Source organism: Urocampus carinirostris, chromosome 16 (assembly GCF_059441175.1).
Source record: "Urocampus carinirostris isolate Australia breed hairy pipefish chromosome 16, RoL_Ucar_1.0, whole genome shotgun sequence".
NCBI lineage: Eukaryota > Metazoa > Chordata > Actinopteri > Syngnathiformes > Syngnathidae > Urocampus > Urocampus carinirostris.
Window position 1 is genome coordinate 23,887,569 of NC_142364.1, and position 19,521 is coordinate 23,907,089.

A 19,521-nucleotide genomic window follows, 5' to 3' on the forward strand; every position below is an offset into this window, starting at 1 on the left:
ATCTGGTCGGTACACTGCAGTTTTATTTCGTACGCGTGAACAATGTCACAGCAGCCCTGCAGGGTGCAGTCGTGATGGTTGCATCCACACAGAATCAGTACATTGTTGCGCAGGCGCAGTAACGATGAGGAAAATCAAACGACACGATCTCTCTGCTACACTACATTATCAAACATTCCACCAAAACCCATTTACATACATCACTGCAATACATGTTTTAAGTTAAACACGAATAAACCTCATACAATAAATACACAACTTCTTAAAGCAGGGTTGTCTGAATCAAAGGGTCCCAAAAAAGGGGGGTTATATTTATTTTGGGGGGGGCTTTAAAACAGTAAGATGCACGACACATATGTACATTTACAGAATAACAGTAGGGATATGTCCCATCGTCAACGATGTACAGTTTGTAAATCACAAGTGAGGATGCTAGGTTTTTTGTTTTGTTTTGCAGGGATGAGATGCATAGGGGGTGGGGTTGTTGATGACCTGAAACACGACACAAACTAAGAGCACACAGAAAATGGCGAACATGGAACGCATCCTCTCACTCACCCCCCGTGACCACTGCCAACAAACAAACAAAAATAAAGCAGAAAGAAAGGGGTATATCATCAATTCAATGAACAAAAAAGTCATATAAACGAAGGAAGGGGCATACAGGGGCACAGAAACATGCTACCATATTGCACTTTTTATATGTATCCCGCCTTGATCAGGTAACAGTTTCGTTGAATGAACTTAAAGTGAGGGGGAGGGAGGGAGGAGGCACTTCCTGCTTTGCATAGCTTCTGTAGAGTGAACGAGTAAGTGATGAAGTGATGAAAAGAGTACGCGAAAAAAAGTGAACAGCGCCATTTGTTGGCCTGCTGCACAACAACGGGAAGACAACGTGTCAGATAACCATATATGGTCAGATGACGTCATAGAAATGGTCATCATCCAAGCCAACAAGCAAAAACTTGCTTTTTATCTCATCTTTAGTTACAAGGGGAAATGTTTGAAGATAAAACATCGCCAAGTATCGGCCATTACCAAACTCATTGTTATAGTGTATCCCTTGTTTATCGTGGTTATTGGGAACAAAATGTGATATGCAAAAATGAGCGAACTAACACTCCCCAGGATTTTTAACACGCGCTCTGAAACCCCTGGTAGCAGTAATAGTCGACCTGGGATAATGTATTGGGGCCGCTAAGGTGCTTTTCATTTTTAGGCGGAAATAAAAAAACCCCAAAAAGAGCCGCAACTCATGAGTTGCAACACAAATTTTGTGTTTCGGCTCTCACTCTCAGCAATTGTCGACTAGGAATAACGGATCGCGGCCAAAACAGTGCGGTTCATTTTAGGGTGGCAAAAAACGAAACATTTCTGTGGCTTGAATCAAAGAATGATAAAAAAAAAAAACGCTCAGCCAGGCCTTGCCTTTGCAATGGTCGACCGAGATAATGGATCACAGCCATTTTAAATGGAAATAACAGCAAAAAAGGAGTTATTGGGCCCAAAAAAGTGCACTTTGCTGGTCTGTGCTCACAGCAATATGGAATCAGTGATAATAGATTGTGCCGCAAGAGTGCAGTTCACTTTTTGGTGGGTATAACAGCCAAAAGGTGTCACCAGGCTATTTTAGGAAAAAATAATGGTAAAAGAGAGCTGCGATGCCCTAAAAAAAATCCGCTCTTATGAACCTCGCTCACAGCATTAGTCGACCGATCGCGGAGAGCAAATTCAGTTCACATTTTGATGGACAAAATGGCAAAAATGAGCTGCAAGGCCAGACAAACATGTGCTTTGCCAGAACCTGCTTGCAGAAATATGCAATTGGGGATAATGGATTGCGTCAGAGCGAGTGCAGTTTACTTTTTGGTGGAAAGAACTAGAAAAAATAACCACCACACCCGACAAAAGTATATTTTGCCAGTCGTAGCTAGCCACAAAATGTGATCAGGGATGATAGACGAGTGCAGCTTATTTTCTCGTGATAGAAAGGCAAAAAAGGGCTACCAGGCCGGATAAAAACGTGCTCCGCGGGTTCCTGTTCATAGCAATATGTGAACGGGGATAATCTGCCGTGGCCGCACGAGTGTTGTTCATTTCAGGTGGTAAGAGCATACAGAAGGAGCCACCACGCTTGGGACAAAGTTGTCTTTTTTGCCTCTCACTCTCAGAAATAGTTGACGGGGAAAATGGATCACAGCCAAAGGGGTGCAGTTCATTTTAGGCAGGCCTCAGTGGCACACTTTAATGGCCCTAACTGTAAATAGGAATGCAATCTTGCATCCAGTGACACAGGCAGCAAGGCTTGGAATTTTGTTTATTATTTTTAAAAATGTTAAATGAATATTTTTCAACTTGTGCAGTCGTGAAGGATCACAGTATTTTAAAAGGATATCAAAGTAATTAGCATATAACTGTGCAATGGCTAAAAATGGATGTGAAGCGATATGTGCTAAAAACGTGTAAAAACAAAGACGATTTAAACATAGCAACACCGTGATTTGTTTATTATTATTGTTGTCGTGGTTGTAAAAACTCCACATTAGAGTCGTTTTGCTTTATTTTTTTGCATCTCTTCTTAAAACTTCTTTGACAACTTGCATGCTAACAAACCGCCACCCACGTCATTCACAACACACAATAAATACATCAACAGTTCATTTTTTGTGGCAACTGATAGTGCGGCATGCACGCGGCATGTGTCTGTGGCTACCTGAAAATCAAATCTAGCTTTCCGACATGAGTACGGTATTATCTGGAGTATTAGGCGCACCTAAAAACCCCAAATGGACCATAAATGTGAAAGTGTGCCTTATATGTGGATACAATTGGAACTGCACACAGTATTTATTTGTCCGCGATACTACACAAGGTTTCATGGAATAAGCCGTATTTGCACAATGACTGATCAAGCGAAAAACATCGCTTAATAAAACACAAACCTCTGTAATCGGAATTGAACCTGGATGACGGCAGTAAGAGCGCCAAAACCCACCAGTGATATAGGTAAATATATGAAAAGGCATTCGATTTTATCTCATTATCACACTATGTTTACAGTGCCAAAAAACAAGGAATGAATGAAACAAATAGTGGTCTTGAAAGATATAAACGCAAAGTCCGATTTGTTATTAGACACATCAAAGAGTTATTTCCCTCGCCGTGCTTTTTTGTGTTTATTTATATCTTTCAGGACGACTTTCCGTTTTTTTCCATTCCCTAACGTTCGTTTCTGGCACATGAGTAAAAATAGTGTGATAATGAGATAATATCAAATGACTCGTAAAGTGACATCTGTATCAATGGTGGTCTAATGGTTAAGATTCTGCACTTTCATAGCCGCAACCTGGGTTCGATTCCTGTTGCATGTAAGGTTTTGCTATCTTAGTCAGCGACATTATTCGACTCAATCATTGCACTCATATATAAAAAGTGCAACAACGACGGTAACTCTGACTGTAATGTTAAATCTGTGTGGCTTATAGTCCAGTGCACCTTCTATCTGGAAAATGTATTTTTGAAGGTGCGCCTTATAATCCGGTGAGCCTTATAGTGCGTATTATTCTTATTTCAAGTTAAAGTGGTTAGCCTATCTTCACAACAGTTTTAAACTCTAGTCTTACATACATTTACAGTGTGCACGTGCGTGTAGGTGTTGTGCATGTATCTGGCTGTATGTGGCGCTATTTGAGGTTTTGGAGGTAAGCCATCGTTGCAGGAGACAGGAAAGTGGCGGCGTTCGGCCGGAGAGGAAGATGGGGAGGAGAAAGGGAGGATGAGCTCGGAGGTCTAGTGGGTCGGTGAAGGTGGGGGTCTCCGACTGTTTTGGGGGCACACAAAGAGGGCGGAAACACACATTGGGGTTAGCGTCTGCTGATTCGGGAAGGGGAGAGCGCCACCTTGTGTTGAAAAGTTGCAAACTGCGATCAAGTTGCTAATACAACAACTATTTGGAACAAAGTCTTTGTGTTAGATGCTAACATCTAGTTAGCCTAGCTTAGCATGTCAATAAAAACCTATGGTCATAATGTGACATGCTGTTTATTTGCAAGATTATGATTCTGATTGCCTACAGAACTGTAAAAATAGGAGTATCTACACAAATAAACTAGCTAGCAGTGTATACGTTGAGGGCTGCAACAACGAACCGATAAAATCGATTATTAAAAGCGCTGGCAATATATTTAAAAAAAACTTCAATATTTAGATTGAGGAGGAAATTAAAAAGGTTTTTTATAAATGAGGGATAAACAAGTCAATGCCGTAGGTTTCCAAGTGTTAATATGATATATAAACGATTATACAGTATATTGTAATATATATTATTTTCGTTATTTTTTTGGCACATGGTCTCAATGCATTGCATTGTACTTTTGCAGTTTTCACCATCTAAAGCAGGGAATCAAAGTTTCAATGGTGGTTTACTTCGGTGTCATATCAACGACACTACCCTATTACTTTTCTGTACTAGACATTTCCCCGCCGTTTCCTTTAAATTAGAAGAAATGGAAGTGAATAAATTCATATTTATGGCTTTTTAAGCTTGCGGCTTAAAATCTGATGCGGCTTGTACAAAAAAAAAGTTGAATTTCTTACTTAAATATGCGCATGCTGCTTTAAATCAGGTGCGCTCCTAGGTCCAGAATGTACGGTAAATAGATAATAATGGCTAGCCAACAAATACATCTGCTTCATGTGAATTAGTTTTGTTTCACTATGTAACGACAAACAATACCAAACGGAAAATCAAGTCACATCCCACACAGACAATGACACAAAACACCGACAAAATGGAGGCTAAGAGTCGATCAGGGAGCTCTTTCGGGGTCAGGCTTATATTAAAAGTTCACGCAACACCCTGTTGGTGTGCGTGCGTGTGTTTCCATGCAGCACCCAAAAAAGAGGCCCCTCAAAACATGATTTGAGAAAAACAAAATAAATGAGTGAAAGAGGAGGAGAAGAATGAGGAAGGCAGCCGTGACCGATGCTAATGGAGAAAATGTTGGACAGCACCGACATAACGGGCCGGTTTTAGTCCTCACCGGTCAGTGATTGTGATTCTGTGGAAGCGTGGTCGAGCGGCGGAAAGGAAGCGGAAGAGTAAGAAAGAATGAGGAGGGATGGATGAGTAAGCGAGAAGCGGTAGAGTTACAGTGCCTTGCAAAAGGATTGCCCCCACAAGAACGTTTTGACATATTGTCTTATTTCAGGCTTCAAACTTATAGATAAAAAACACATCATTTCCAAGAATCAACAACATGTGAGACCCAATCGTGATAATAAACCAAATTTATCCCACACTTTATATTGTGCTTATAAATGCAAACATTGAAAAGAAGGTGTTCCTTTTGCTGCGATCACAGTCGAAAGTCTTTTGGGTTATGACATCTTGAAACAGAAATATTTACCAATTTCTTCTTACAAAACAGCTCAAGTTCCTTAACATTTGATGGTGATCGTTTGTGCACAGCACTTTTCGGAGCTTTTCACAGATGCTCTATATGATTGAGTTCCAGACTTTGCCATTCTTACACCTTTATATTGTTGCTTTTAAACCATTTAATTGTAGATTTTGCTTAATGTTAAGAGTTGTTGTCCTGAGGGAAGATGAACCTGTGCCTCATTCTCAGGTCTCTTGCAGACTTCAACTGATTTTATGCAAGAACCCCTCATTGTATTTTGCTCCATCCATCTTCGCATCAACTCGAACAATCTTCCCTGGCCCTGCTGACAATAAGCCAGTCCAGAGCATGTTGCTGCCGCCACCATGTTTGACAGTGGGAATGGTGTTTTCACGGTGATGTGCAGTGTTACTCTTACTCCAAATGTAACACTTCAGCCCTAAAAAGTTACACTTTGGTCTCATCTGAGCAGAGCACCTTGTTCCACATGTTAATTGTGTCTCCCATGTGGCTCTTTGTAAACGCCAAACGGGTCTTTTCATGCCTTTTGGAAAGGGCTTTTTCTTGCCACTCTCCAGTAAAGGGCAGATTTATGCAGAGTATGACTAATAGTTGTCTTATCCACAGATTGTCCCAATTCAGCTGCGTATGCCTGCCAGTCATCCAATGTGATCATGGGCCTTTTGACTGCTTCACTGATTAGTTTTCTCCTTGTTTGGCCCAAGGTTTAGAGGGACGTGGTAGATTTTCAGTCCTTTTATACTCTCTCCATTTTAATATTATTGCTTGCACGGTGATCTGGGAGAAGTGCTAATGTTGTGAAATCTTCTTGTATCCCATTTCTGCTTTGAACTTTTCCATAACTTTATCCTGGACCTGCCCGTTGTGTTCTTTGGTTTTCAAAATGCTATTTGGTCTCTTGTGTCTTCTTTCACAGACCTCTTAGCCCATTACAGAGCAAGAGCATTTAAACTGAGACTTAATACACTCTAGTTTGCATTATTAGTCATTTGGGTTGACATTGGATCATTCAACAGGGTTCTTCTGGCGTCAGTTGTCTGCTTAGAGAATTCGGGGACAAACTTTTTTAACTCCTACTTTCCGTTTTTCACCCTGTTGTAAATATAATATAAAATGCTTAAATATCCTTGTTCCACTTCCCAATTGCATCTCATATATTGTTGATTTTTTGAAAATAATTTCAGTTTTTAGCTTTAGGTCTGAAGCCTGAAATATAGCAATTTGACTAAAAGTAATCGAGGGGGCAATCCTTTTGCTAGGCACAGTTGCCTATAAGGTTAGCAGCTAGCGAATGGGATGGAGTGGGAAAACAAAATGGGTTTTGTGTTCCTTCTCGTCTGTCATGCTAACACAAGGACGTGGTTGCCGGCTTGCGTACGATCGATTGCTCTTTTTCGGCTAGTAATCCTGGTTTTTGATTTACCTCCTTTACGCTCTCATCCAGGTGTCTTCACATCCCCCTTAGCGACACAGAGGAGCCACACCAGTTTCTTTTCAACATTCTCAACACTTATTCTCAGGAGAATTTAGTAGGAAATCATACACAATAAGCAATTTATAACAGTACTTACATATTGTTTGCTTTTTCCAATTGAAGATCAAAACAACCTTTTCTGTTGTGAATTATACAGTTCAGTAGACGTGGCTTTCAAGAGACATTTTTTTCAATTGGTCGATGGGACACCAATGACAGGGCACAGTAAATTTCGCCTAGCATCTAGGGGCCAAGACGTTGAGCAATTATTTCCCTGTTCCTGTTTCTACACTACAAAATGAATAGATACAATAGATAAAATAAATATAATTACATTAATCAAATTTGATAAAATAAAATGTAAGGTTTTGTTGGAAGGTCAAGTCAAGTTTATTTGTATAGCCCTTGATCATAAAAAGTCGCAAAAGGGCTGTAAAGACTATGTATGATATGTGACGGTGTTGCCCGTATACCAGCATTATCTCTATTATTTAGAAACACTTGAGGTGCTACTTAATGTGTTATTTTTCTTATTTTCCTACATTTCACTTCTTGTCAAATACGACAAAAATAATCATAAGATGTTAAAAATCATTTCTTAATAATGTTTTAGGTAACATGATAAAAACGATAAAATGATGTTACATTTATTTTTTCTCATATTATTTTCCATGGGCAGCACGGCGGCGCAGTGGTTAGCGCTTGTGCGGCACAGTTCATGTCATGGGAACCTGTCGTGGGTTCGAATCCAGCTCCAGACTTTCTGTGCGGAGTTTGTATGTTCTCCCCGTGCTTGCGTGGGTTTCCTCCGGGCACTCCGGTTTCCTCCCACATTCCAAAAACATGCATTTCAGGTGAATTGGCCGGTCCAAATTGTCCCTAGGTGTGAATGAGCGAATGAGTTGTCTGTCCCTGTGTGCCCTGCGATTGGCTGGCAACCAGTTCAGGGTGTCCCCTGCCCACTGCCCGAAGATGGCTGGGATGGGCTCCAGCCCCTCCGCAACCCTGATGAGGATAAGCGGTACGGCTAATGAGATGAGATTATTTTCCATGCTTCCGGTTCATACACTGAACTTAAATAAAAAATAAAAAATAAAATACAATGAATAAAATATTTCATTGTGATGGAAAATTAGTTTTTGTCTTGTAGTACTTTAACATATTTATATCTTGTCAAAACTGTGGTAACATTTTCAAAATCTTTGCATAAAATTGTTTAATAACATGATAAAATTAATAAAATTCTATTAATTACATTACTTTTCCCTGGTTCCAACCCTGCAAAATGAATACCTGAAGTCAATTCATAAAATATTCTGTTTAAAAGGAAATATATCTTAACTAACTTAAAAATATTTTCTTTCTTATTTTACTAAATCAAAAAAAACTGTATTTTCCCTATCAAATGAGAAAAAAAGAGAATCATTCCTAGAGTGGTTAAAACCACAAAGTTCTTTTCAATAACACGATAAAAATAATAATATTCTTACATTTTTTCCCATTATTATTTTTTAAAGTACGTATAATTTCTTTAGTATTATTACTACAAAGTCCAGAAAAAAATCAATATATATATATTAATATTATTGTAAAATGCGTATAAATTTTAGGTGGAAAAACTAATACACAAATAAGTTTGGAAAAAATTAAAATGAGCAAAAGTATCTACCCACAGAACAAGATTTGGTTTGTTCATTCATTCATTCTTTCTTGTACCGCCGTTACTTTTTTTGTTCTCGTGGAAAAATAATATACTAGAATCCTGTCTAACTCTACCTTTTATTGACTCGGGCATTACCCTGTTTTGGTGTTTTTAAAAAATGTACTTATTATTCCTAGACCTAACAAAAACAGTCCCTAATTTTGTGTCTGATGATTGTGTCCGAGTTAAGAAATTCCCAGTGCTCAACAGGAAATCACTAACTGAATTTGACTTGCTGTTGAAAATAAATACAATTTTTTTGGCACGAAATCCTACTAATTTCTCAGAAAAACACAACGACTTCAATTTTAACTCACCTGGGCACACTGGGGGGTGCGCGGTTGGGTCGAGAGGGCACGCTAGGTGGCGGCCCGCTGTAGGGGTCTGGAGAAGCCCCAGGGCGGGACGGTACCGGGGGGCCCCCGGCTGGAGGAGGGCCACGAGAGACGGGGCGAGCCGGGGGTGCCCGGCGGTTAGGAGTTGGACTGGTGGCTGGTGACCTGGTGATGAAAAGAACGGTGAAGATTTTATTTGTGTCAAATCCAGGGTGTTCCAAAAAGTCTTGGGCACATTTTAACATTGACTATCACAGAACTTATTAAGTATATAGAAACACTTCTGGTATATTCAGAAAGCTTGTAATCTCAATTTTTACATAAAACGTTTAAATATATTTAATGTGAGCACCATTACTCACACAACTCACATCAAGCTGATATTCAAACACTTGCCAAACAAATTCTCAATGATTGCAACAGCTTCTGTTGTCCGTGCCTTAAATCTATTCACAATTCTTGGAATTGGGAGCACGTACACCAATCATTTCACAAATCCCCCAAAAAAGAAATCACTAGGTGTGAGATCTGGAGATCTGGATGGCCAGGACTGTTGGAAAAACTGTAGCTTGTAAAACATTAAGAGACCCCAAAACGCTTCTGTAGGGCACTGAAGTTCCCTACTCGCTCTTCCGATCGATTTACAGGGGCTCCCCTAGAAAGCAGTTAGAACTCTTTCAATCACATCTTCTGAAGTTTGTGTATAGTATCCAGCCAATTTTTAGATATGTTGCAACACCTTCCAGTAGTTTTGATGGCTGCTTGTTTTTTTGTGGGGGACAACATTTTGTCAGACTGAGGGTTGCGCCTGCTTACAAGTGGGGTGTGGCATTTAAAAACTTAAGGCTGCATTGATGACTTTAAGCCAGAAGACGGCGGCAGAGTAACACATGATTTGCATGGATTTCTTTGACGCGCTTTAATAAAGTCTTCTTTTTTTCATCTTTTTGGGGGTTTGTTCCGCCCAAACAGGCCTGATAAAAGTGATATAAGAGCATATTGACACAATGGAAAATAAAGCATAAAGGCTCTTTGAACCAATATTTACTATTGTACAAAACTGTGAATATATATATATCCATCCATCCATTATCTGTACCACTTATTCTCAGTAGGGTCGCGGGGGGTGCTGGAGCCCATCCCAGCTATCTTCGGGCAGTGGGCAGGGGACACCCTGAACTGGTTGCCAGCCAGTTGCAGGGCACACAGGCACAGACAATTCGCTCGCTCATTCACACCTAGGGACAATTTGGACCGGCCAATTAACCTGACATGCATGTTTTTGGAATGTGGGAGGAAACCGGAGTGCCCGGAAGAAACCCACGCAAGCACGGAGAGAACATGCAAACTCCACACAGGAGGTTTGATCTCACGGCCTCAGGACACGCGCTAACCACTGCGCCGCCGTGCTGCCCTGAATATAAAAATACCTTGTGAATTATATTGGGTTTCTAAAATTGCTGCTGCTAAATGTTATTGCACTTACAATTGTTTGCACTATTGTTACAATGCACTCTTCTTATTCATTGAATTATTGTTATAACTTAGTCTAACTTTTTTCTGATCTATAATGTAATCATTTTCTTTTTTGCTTATTTATCCTGATAGTCTTTAGTCTTTTATCATTTTTTTCTCTTCAAAGTCTTTATCACACGTTGCTACCAAAGCTAATAAAGGCAATTTTTCATTGTCTTCTTCAAGCAAGAAATGGTGAACAGGGTTCACCAACCTGTTTTGAACCTGAGAGCTACTTTTTGTTACCAATTGGTACAAAGGCCTAAAATTTTAATATCTTTGTAAAATAACTTATATTATTACTGGAAATGTTTAAATCCAAGTTTTAAACACACTTCCATTCTATAGCATATGAATATCCTATATTTTATGTTGACAATATGTGTGTATTACAGTTTTTGCCCTCGTGTAGGTGTTAGATCAGGGGATGGTGTCATAATAGTCTGTAGTTGCAATAGTCTTTTATCCGTGCAGCCCTTTGAGACTCTTTGTGATTAAGGGCATCACAAATAAACATGACTTGACTTGACTTGACTATTTTGTTTTTACAATGTTATTACCAGGTCACAATTATTAGAAGATTATTCAACCACAAACACAACATGTCAGTTAGAAATAATATTTCCTAGAAAATGGCAATAACCCATAATTGGTGAGCTATCTTCAGAACCTGTGTGCTGGCTACTCAGGTGTTAGAGACCTCAGGGCAAGAGCCTCAACTATTCTGCGTAGAGAAAGTAATAACCTCTTCTAAATGAAAGCTTTTTATACCTTATACCAGGGGTGGCGAACACGTGTCTCTTTGCCTCGTTTCATGTTTAGTTTTTCTCCCCTCTTAAAACACACTCGAATTTGTCAGAGTTAATAACAAATAATAAATAATATTTTGAAATTAATTTGGCAGAATTGTTGTTTTTATGCTGCTCCGGACACATAACTGACTGCCAATCATCTACGTAGGTTATGTCTAATGCCGGGAAATTAAGTAAATATTTCATGAGCGTGCAGACTGTAACCCTCATTGCCAAAATGGCAAAATGCAAAGCGAAACGGAAATATGAAGATGAACGCAGGGCATTTCAGGAAGAATGGGAAGATGCTTACTTTTTTTGTTGAGCGGAATGGCGAATCACTCTGTTCATAACGCAGTACCACGTTATCCCATTTCAAGACTTCAAATCTTCAGCGTCATTTTAGCACAGCCCATGCTAATATTGACACAGAATTCCCCAAAAGTACTGAACTACGCAAGCAAAAATGGAGCACCTTGAAAAGCCAGGTAAAAAGACAGTCTCAAGTGCTTGGTGTGGCTCTTGACTCTCACAGTTAAAAATTTTGGGTCTTTGTGCCAAATTTGTTCGCCACCCCTGCCTTATACCCTGTTTCCTCACCTTCCCCCGGAGCCAGTCCTCTGGACCTGCAACCAGGAGTCATCCACGGGTGGCGGCATGGAAGTGGAGACAGTTGTGGTGCTTATGTCGCCAATGATGTGGAGGGCTTCACTTAAAGCATGATACATCCTCAACATTTCGTCACGGTGTTGAGCCTGCTCCTGAGATTCCTCCATCAGCACGTTCTGGTCGCCGCACGAGTACAACTGGGCCAGCAGCTCGGCGTTTATGAATTCTTTAACCTGGATAATGTCAGCGAACGTTAACACGTGTTTCATAAATGTTACAGACCCAGACAGAAAAAGAAAACCTCACGTTATTAATCATGAGGTGCATGATGGTCTTGGGCATCAGGTCACGGACTGTTTTGTTGACGATGGCCATGTAAGAGTCAACCAGGTTGCGGATGGTCTCCACTTGGCGCTCCAGTTGGGGGTCCATGCTGTTCATGAAACTGTCAGAGCCGTTTTCATCTCCGGTGTCGCTCTGTCGTAAAGCAGCAAGGGAATAAATCAGACCTAAGTTTAGTCTTAGAGTGCAAAAACTAAATCAGGGGTGGGCACCTATACGGAGTGGCAGGCAACATTGGGTTAAAAACATTTGGCCAAGGGGCCAATCCCGGAGACCTATCCAATGTTTTAATTTCGAAATGAATATACATGCAGACATGCCATGTTATAATTCTTGATATTTGTTTTTAAATAGATTAGTTTCATCAAATTTGTTTTGAAACACCTACGATAAAAGCAAAATAATAAATATGTTTTCTGTTAATGAAAACAACATTTGATATTTAGTTTTTTAGCATTACTGTAGTTGTGCATTTTAGTAATTTTATAGTAATTCTGCTGTTGGGTTTTGTATTTCTGTAGTATTTTTGTAGTTTTACAGTTATTTTGTTTGTTTAGTATTTCCATACTATTATTTTTGTTGAAATTCCAAAATATTTTTGTATATCTGTAGTAGTCGTGTAGTATTAATGTAGTTGTATTTTTGTAGTATTTCTGTCATAATATTTCTGTAATAGTATTTTTCTACATAATCAGACTAAACATCAACATCAATTTTCGTCTCAAGGTTTCTTCATTTCCTCCTGTTGAGGTTTTTGGGTTTTTCCTTGCCCTCATGTAGGTTTTAGATCAGGGGATGGTGTAATAATAGTCTGTAGTTTGCAATAATCTGTGGTCTGTGCAGCCCTTTGAGACTCCTTAAGATTAAGGGCTATACAAATAAACATGAATTGACTATTACAGTATTACTGTAGTGGTAATTTTGTAATATTTTGACAGAGGTATTTTTGAAGGACTTCCATTGTAGTGTTTTGTAGTATTTCTGTAGTATTTCCATAATGGTATTTTTGTCGTTTTTCTTTAGTAGTTTTGCAATATTACTTGAGTTGTATTTTTGTCGTTTTTCTGTAGTATATTGTCTTTTTAGAATGAAAGCAAAATAATCTATTAGGTCCCCAATTTTAAGTATTACATTTTATATTGAGTTTTGTAGTAATTTTGTAGTTTTTCTGTAGGAGCATTTCTGTTGTAGACATACAAAGGGATAATGTGAAAAGAAATGTCAGCGAAAAATATTGTTTCTTAGTAGTACTTCATATATTGTCATTATACTTTGACCATTTTCGTTTGGCAGGCTGAATGCAAAAGCCTGACGAGCATGTGGCCCGCAGGCTGTATTTTGCCCACTCTGCACTACATGGTATAAGTTGTTTTTTTACAAAAGTATCAGATTTTTTTTAGTTAGTTTCAAACATAATGACCCAGGTTGTGTTTACAAGGACCCAATTGGGTGCAACAAAGAATAATATGATATATTTTTCACCTATTTACCCAATTGTTGGATTGTTTAAATAAACAATAGCAATTTAGGACGGGTCACACAAGACGACTTAATTTTTTGGGTCATTTGGGACAAAATGACACACGCTTTTTGTTTGTTTATTTTTAACAATGATCCAAATAGTTAGTACTATCGATGATGTGGAGCACTTAGACAAAATAAACTAGTTGTTTTTACAAATAACCTATCAGTTATCATGCTTTTTCCCCAATTACACAAATTTGGGGTTGTTGGAATAAACATAAACAATTTTAAATGGGTGAAGAAGAAATGCCCCATTTTTGATGTGTGTTTTGGCGAATAGCCACCCTAATTCTGTTTTTCATTTTGTATAAAAAAATTGTATAAAAAAAACCCGGGTTTTGGTTTTGTATTGATCAGATGACGAAATTGTACTTGGGTTGTTTTACTTAGAAAATAGGATTCAAACGAAATAAAATATAATAGAAATACAGGTATTTAGGTGAAATTAACAGAAGTAGTGGCTTTGTTTTAAACTCAATTTCAATATTAGTGTTTCATGTTAAACCATGATTCTTTTGTTTTGTGGGGTTTCTCAATAATAACTAACCAACTTGGGGGTTGTTTTCACAGCAAAACAAAAGAAAACTAAGAAGAAAATCCGACAAAAATGAACTTTACCTAAATTGAACACAAACTAAACTAAACTGCAAACAGGATTTGGGGTCAAAAGAAACAAAACCTTGAAATAGCAACCTGGGTTGAATGAATCGATGAATCAGTCTACTTGACCAAAATGTATTATTTATCTCAGTTTTTTGGGTTTGTTTGTCCAAAACAACTCAGGAAACTCAATCAAATGAACCCAATTAGTGGATTACTCCACTCTTAATCCAACTGTTTTTCCGATGCAGCAAACAGTGAAGAGTCGAGGTGTAAAACAAACGCACGTACCTTCCCTTCCTTTTCCTAACAGGCCAAACAGCGATGGAGAAAACAGACATAGAAAAAAACATTTTAAAGAGTCAATACTTTTGACTTAAGAGACTTCATAAAAACCAAAATATCACATTATTTACCGTGACGCGTTCAGGGTACACCCCGGCACGCAGGAAGGACGCCTTCCAAGCGTCAACGTCCTCCTGATTTTCGCAGGCCAACTCCAGCTGCCGGTAGTCCTTGTACACATTTCTGTGTTTGGTAAGCATAAGACATGCATCAAGTTTCTTCTTCATTAGTCATAAATATAATTTCAACTCTTTAAGGGACACTGTGTATTATATGACCACGAATTGTCGCTGTATGGCATAGTGCAACCAAAATGAGTGCTATAAAGCACAAGAAAAAAAGTGACCAAAAGGCATCATTTTATTTCTCATTTTTTTCCCCGACCTTATGAGGTTTTTGGGTACCCATAGCAGCAAGATGGCCGGCAACTATGTACATTGAGGTGAGGATCATGCTATGTTAAATAAATGCAAATTTCATTAAATACAAGTATTTGAAAAAAAAAATGTTTATATCATAGTTCATGCATTTTTGCTGAATTAATATTGTTTTTCTTTTTATGAATAACATTTTTTAACCACATAAAGGGGCTAAATAATTTCAAACAATTTTTTGTTTCCTATCAAGGGTTTTAACATAGTTTTGGATCCCTACTCTGGTAAATAGTAAATCCCTTCAGCAAAAAAAAAAAAAATTATTTATGTACGGTTAGTGGCTCAAGATTTCCCACTGTAGCAAATCTATCATCAGCAAATACAGCTTAGAAAAATACAGCAAAAGCAGAGATCACGCATGCATTTTTTTTTTTCATTAATATATTTTGCTCTATCACAGGGGTTGGGAACCTATGGCTCGCGGGCCCTAAATGGGTCTTTTCATCAGTACATATGGCTCGGAGATGAAATATATCACATGATTACCTATTGTTTTGTTTCAAACTGAGCCAATTGTAGGACGTGTGAAGCTCTGACAAAATTACCATAAACTTGGTTTCATCCAATATATATAGGACAGACTTTTATCAACAGTTTACAGTCAAGCTGTCACACCAACAGACCCCGTTTTGTCTGTAAACAGCTGAATAATCCTTTATATGGGTGCTCAGTAAACAATCTGTTTATTGTTGAGGCATTTTATGATGAATAGCTACAAAACAAACTTTAGATACCCAGCAGCTCTAGCAAAGCACCCAGAGCAGTTTGTTTCGGTGAGCGGTAGGAATGGACAGAGCTACTACTTCTACTCTTCACCCAGCACCGTCTGCACTAAGGGTAAATACGTTGGTATCCTCGTTTGCAATATTTTGTGACATTTTTACAAAGAAGTTTGCTTGCACTTTGTTTTAAAACCATTATTTAGGACAAAAATGAACCTCAACACTCTTAAATAACTGTGGGAGGGAGACACATTTTAAGTGGTGCATTTATATTCTTACGGAACACGGGCTCGGACATTATTATTGTTTCATAGATTTTATCAAATAATTAAAGATCACACAGTATAATAAAATGTGCAGAAGAGTAAGCTTTTATCTGAAGTGAGGGTTTTGCGAGTTTTGTTGATTTTTGTCTTAAAACATATGGTGTCCCCCCGCCCCCCCAAAAAAAGAAAAAGAAAAAATCAAACTGTTTTGCTTTTATGGCTTTTCGGATCAAAAACGTTTCCGACCCCTGCTCAATCGAATGAAAGAAAAAGTCTAGAAATTACCCATTTTGCTAAATATATTAACTAGCTGCTTTATCATCAAAAGCAACAACTATATTTTACTGATAACATGTTTGCTGATTAAAATGAAAGTAATGGACAATATCATCAGAAAAAAAGAAGATATAAACGGGATGGAACCTTTGCTCAGTATTGAAGAGGGCAAAAATGTGCTTGCTTGACATGAAGCCTTTCTCCACATCCCTCAGCCTCAAGTTGTCCACCTGAAGCATGTACTTCTTCTCCTTTTCCTGTAGGGGAAGACAGATAATTGATTGTAACAACTGATATAGATACATACATACAGTGCATCTGGAAAGTATTCAGAGCGCTTCACTTTTTCCACATTTTGTTATGTTACAGCCTCATTCCAAATTGTATTAATTTAATCTCTTATCTCAAAATTCTACACAAAATACTCCATTATGACAATGTGAAAAAGTTATTTTTTTAACTTTTTTTGAATTTATTAAAAAAAGAAAACTAAGAAATCACATTTACATAAGTATTCACAGCCTTTGCTTAATACTTTGTTGATCCACCTTTGGCAGCAAATACAGCCTCAAGTCTTTTTGAATATGATCCCACAAGTTTAGCACACCTATCTTTAGGCAGTTTTGCCCATTCTTCTTTGCAATAGGTCTCAAGCTCAATCAGGTTGGATGGGAGACGTTTGTGCACAGCCATTTTCAGATCTCTCCAGAGATGTTCGAGCGGATTCAAGTCTGGACTCTGGCTGGGCCACTCCAGGACATTCATGGAGTGCTTCTGAAGCCAATTTTTTGAGATCTTGGCTGTGTGCTTTGGGTTGTTGTCCTGCTGAAAAATGAACCTTCGCCCCAGCCTGAGGTCAAGAGCGCTCTGGAGCAGGTTTTCATCCAGGATATCTCTATATATTGCTGCATTTATTTTTCCTTCTATCCTGACTAGTCTACCAGTTCCTGCTGCTGAAAAAACATCCCCACAGCATGATGCTGCCACCACCATGCTTCACTGTAGGGATGGTATTGGTCTGGTGATGAGCGGTGCCTGGTTTCCTCTGGCATTCACGCCAAAGAGTTCAATCTTTGTCTCATCAGACCAGAGAATTTTGTTTCTCATGGTCTGAGATTCATTCAGGTGCTTTTTGACAAATCCCAGACGGGCTTCCATGTTCCTTTTACTAAGGAGTGGCTTTCGTCTGGCCACTCTACCATACGGGCCTAAATGGTGGATTGCTGCAGAGATGGTTGTCCTTCTGGAAGGCTCTCCTCTCTCCACAGAGGAACGCTGGAGATCTAACAGAGTGACCATTGGGTTCTTGGTCACCTCCCTGACTAAGGCCCTTCTTCCCCGATCGCTCAGTTTAGAAGGCCGGCCAGCTCTAGGAAGAGTCCTGGTGGTTCCAAATGTCTTCCATTTATGAATAATGGAGGCCACTGTGCTCATTGGTACCTTAAAAGCAGCAGAAATTTTTCTGTATCCTTCCCCAGATTTGTGCCTCAATACAATCCTGTCTCGCAGGTTCTACAGACAGTTCTTTTGACTTAATGCTTGGTGTTTGTGCTCGGACATGCACACTCAACTGTCGGACCTTATATAGACAGGTGTGTGCCTTTCCAAATCATGTCCAATCAACTGAATTTACTGCAGGTGGACTCCAATTAAGCTGTAGATGGATCTCAAGGATGATCAGTGGGAAAAAAATGCACCTGAGCTCAATTTTGAGCTTCATGGCAAAGGCTGTGAATACTTATGTAAATGTGATTTCTTAGTTTTCTATTTTTAATCAATTCAAAAAAATTAAAAAAAAAAACTTCATAATGGAGTATTTTGTGTAGAATTTTGAGATAAGAGATTAAATTAATACAATTTGGAATGAGGCTGTAACATAACAAAATGTGGAAAAAGTGAAGCGCTGTGAATACTTCCCGGATGCACTGTACATACACACACACACACACACATATAAATATATATATATATATATATATATATATATATATATATATATATATATATATATATATATATATATATATATATATATATATATATATATATATATATATATATATATAAAACTTTACTTAAATAAATAAATAGCATTATATACACAATCCAACATTGGCTTTAATAACCTAAAGTGAAAATGTGTATAATTCACCACAGGAGGTCGTTGTCGCTTAGAATGGTTCTTGAAGAGTATGCATTTAAAGAAGACACACCGCTTTCATTCAAATTCAGTAGCCGAATATCAAATATTATTGCGACGGCAAAGATTAATTTCAGGCGCCAGCAGAACGGGGAAGCTAGTGTTGTAGCGACTACAAAAATCGGTAGCTGGATACACTCGAAGCAGCTGAATAGAGTGAAGAGCTGGAGTTGTTCTGGGCTTATGTAAGTGGTTAACATGAGCGGTTAGCGGGAAAAGCTACTAAAAATTCCATTCACAGATTGGATTTGTCAAATGTTGCGACCCTGAAACACGGATGACAGCAATGTTCACCTTCATGACCAGCTGTGGAAAGATAGTGTAACTATAGGATAAAGCAAGCTTTATTTACAAAGAGAAACTAAAAATATCAGTAGCCGCTAGCGACGAGCCATAGTCTGCAGCCAAGTGGCTAACATGAGTGGCTAGTGAAGAAAAACAGTGGGGCAAAACATTTGAAAATGCCTTAATCACGGGACGTGGCGACAATCGCATGCAGGGCCCAGTTGTGGAATTTAAGTGCTACAACCAACACCAGGACAAGCACCTTGGCAAAATGGTCATTCTTGCTTCTGTGGTAACAAGGTGGCGATCAAAGCGCGTCTAAATGTGCTTAATATCCCATGGTCAATCTCTTAGTTTTTACATAAAAGCATGTTTATGAGAAAGTACATTAGATTTTGCTTATTATTGAATTGTCTTTGTTGTCATTGTGAAGCATTGTACGAGATTGGACATGACACTCTAAAGTAAACAAGGAATAAAGACTTTAAAGAGAAAAATAAGATAAAGGACTGTTAGGATATATAGGGAAACATATTTACAATGTAGTGCTTAGAGACTTCCATAAGTTAAAATAATAGTGCAATTATACTATAGTGCAGAGGTGTCAAACATACGGCGTGCTAAGGGATTGAATCCAAAAGTGCAAGAGAAAAATGAGCTATAAGTTTTAATATGTCC

The 19,521-nt window shown here is 38.5% G+C and overlaps 1 protein-coding gene across 10 annotated transcripts in view; it reads right to left on the reverse strand.

The window, feature by feature from the left end:
* Nucleotide 1: 1 nt before the first annotated feature.
* dnm1a (dynamin 1a) overlaps nt 2–19,521 on the reverse strand; it is a 78,653-nt gene continuing 59,133 nt past the window's right edge. For 6 of the 10 annotated variants that reach the window (XM_088356068.1, XM_088356075.1, XM_088356073.1 and 3 more), the window contains 7 exons: nt 16,506–16,615; nt 14,732–14,843; nt 14,607–14,621; nt 12,156–12,326; nt 11,841–12,082; nt 8,917–9,099; nt 2–3,820 (listed from right to left, as the gene is read on the reverse strand). In XM_088356068.1, the coding sequence (XP_088212194.1) occupies nt 3,790–3,820; nt 8,917–9,099; nt 11,841–12,082; nt 12,156–12,326; nt 14,607–14,621; nt 14,732–14,843; nt 16,506–16,615 (864 nt within the window). In that variant the 3' untranslated portion in view covers nt 2–3,789. Of the gene's footprint in view, nt 3,821–6,846; nt 6,884–8,912; nt 9,100–11,840; nt 12,083–12,155; nt 12,327–14,606; nt 14,622–14,731; nt 14,844–16,505; nt 16,616–19,521 lie in introns of those variants that run through there. The other 4 variants (XM_088356071.1, XM_088356070.1, XM_088356069.1 and 1 more) reach the window with 4 other exon arrangements.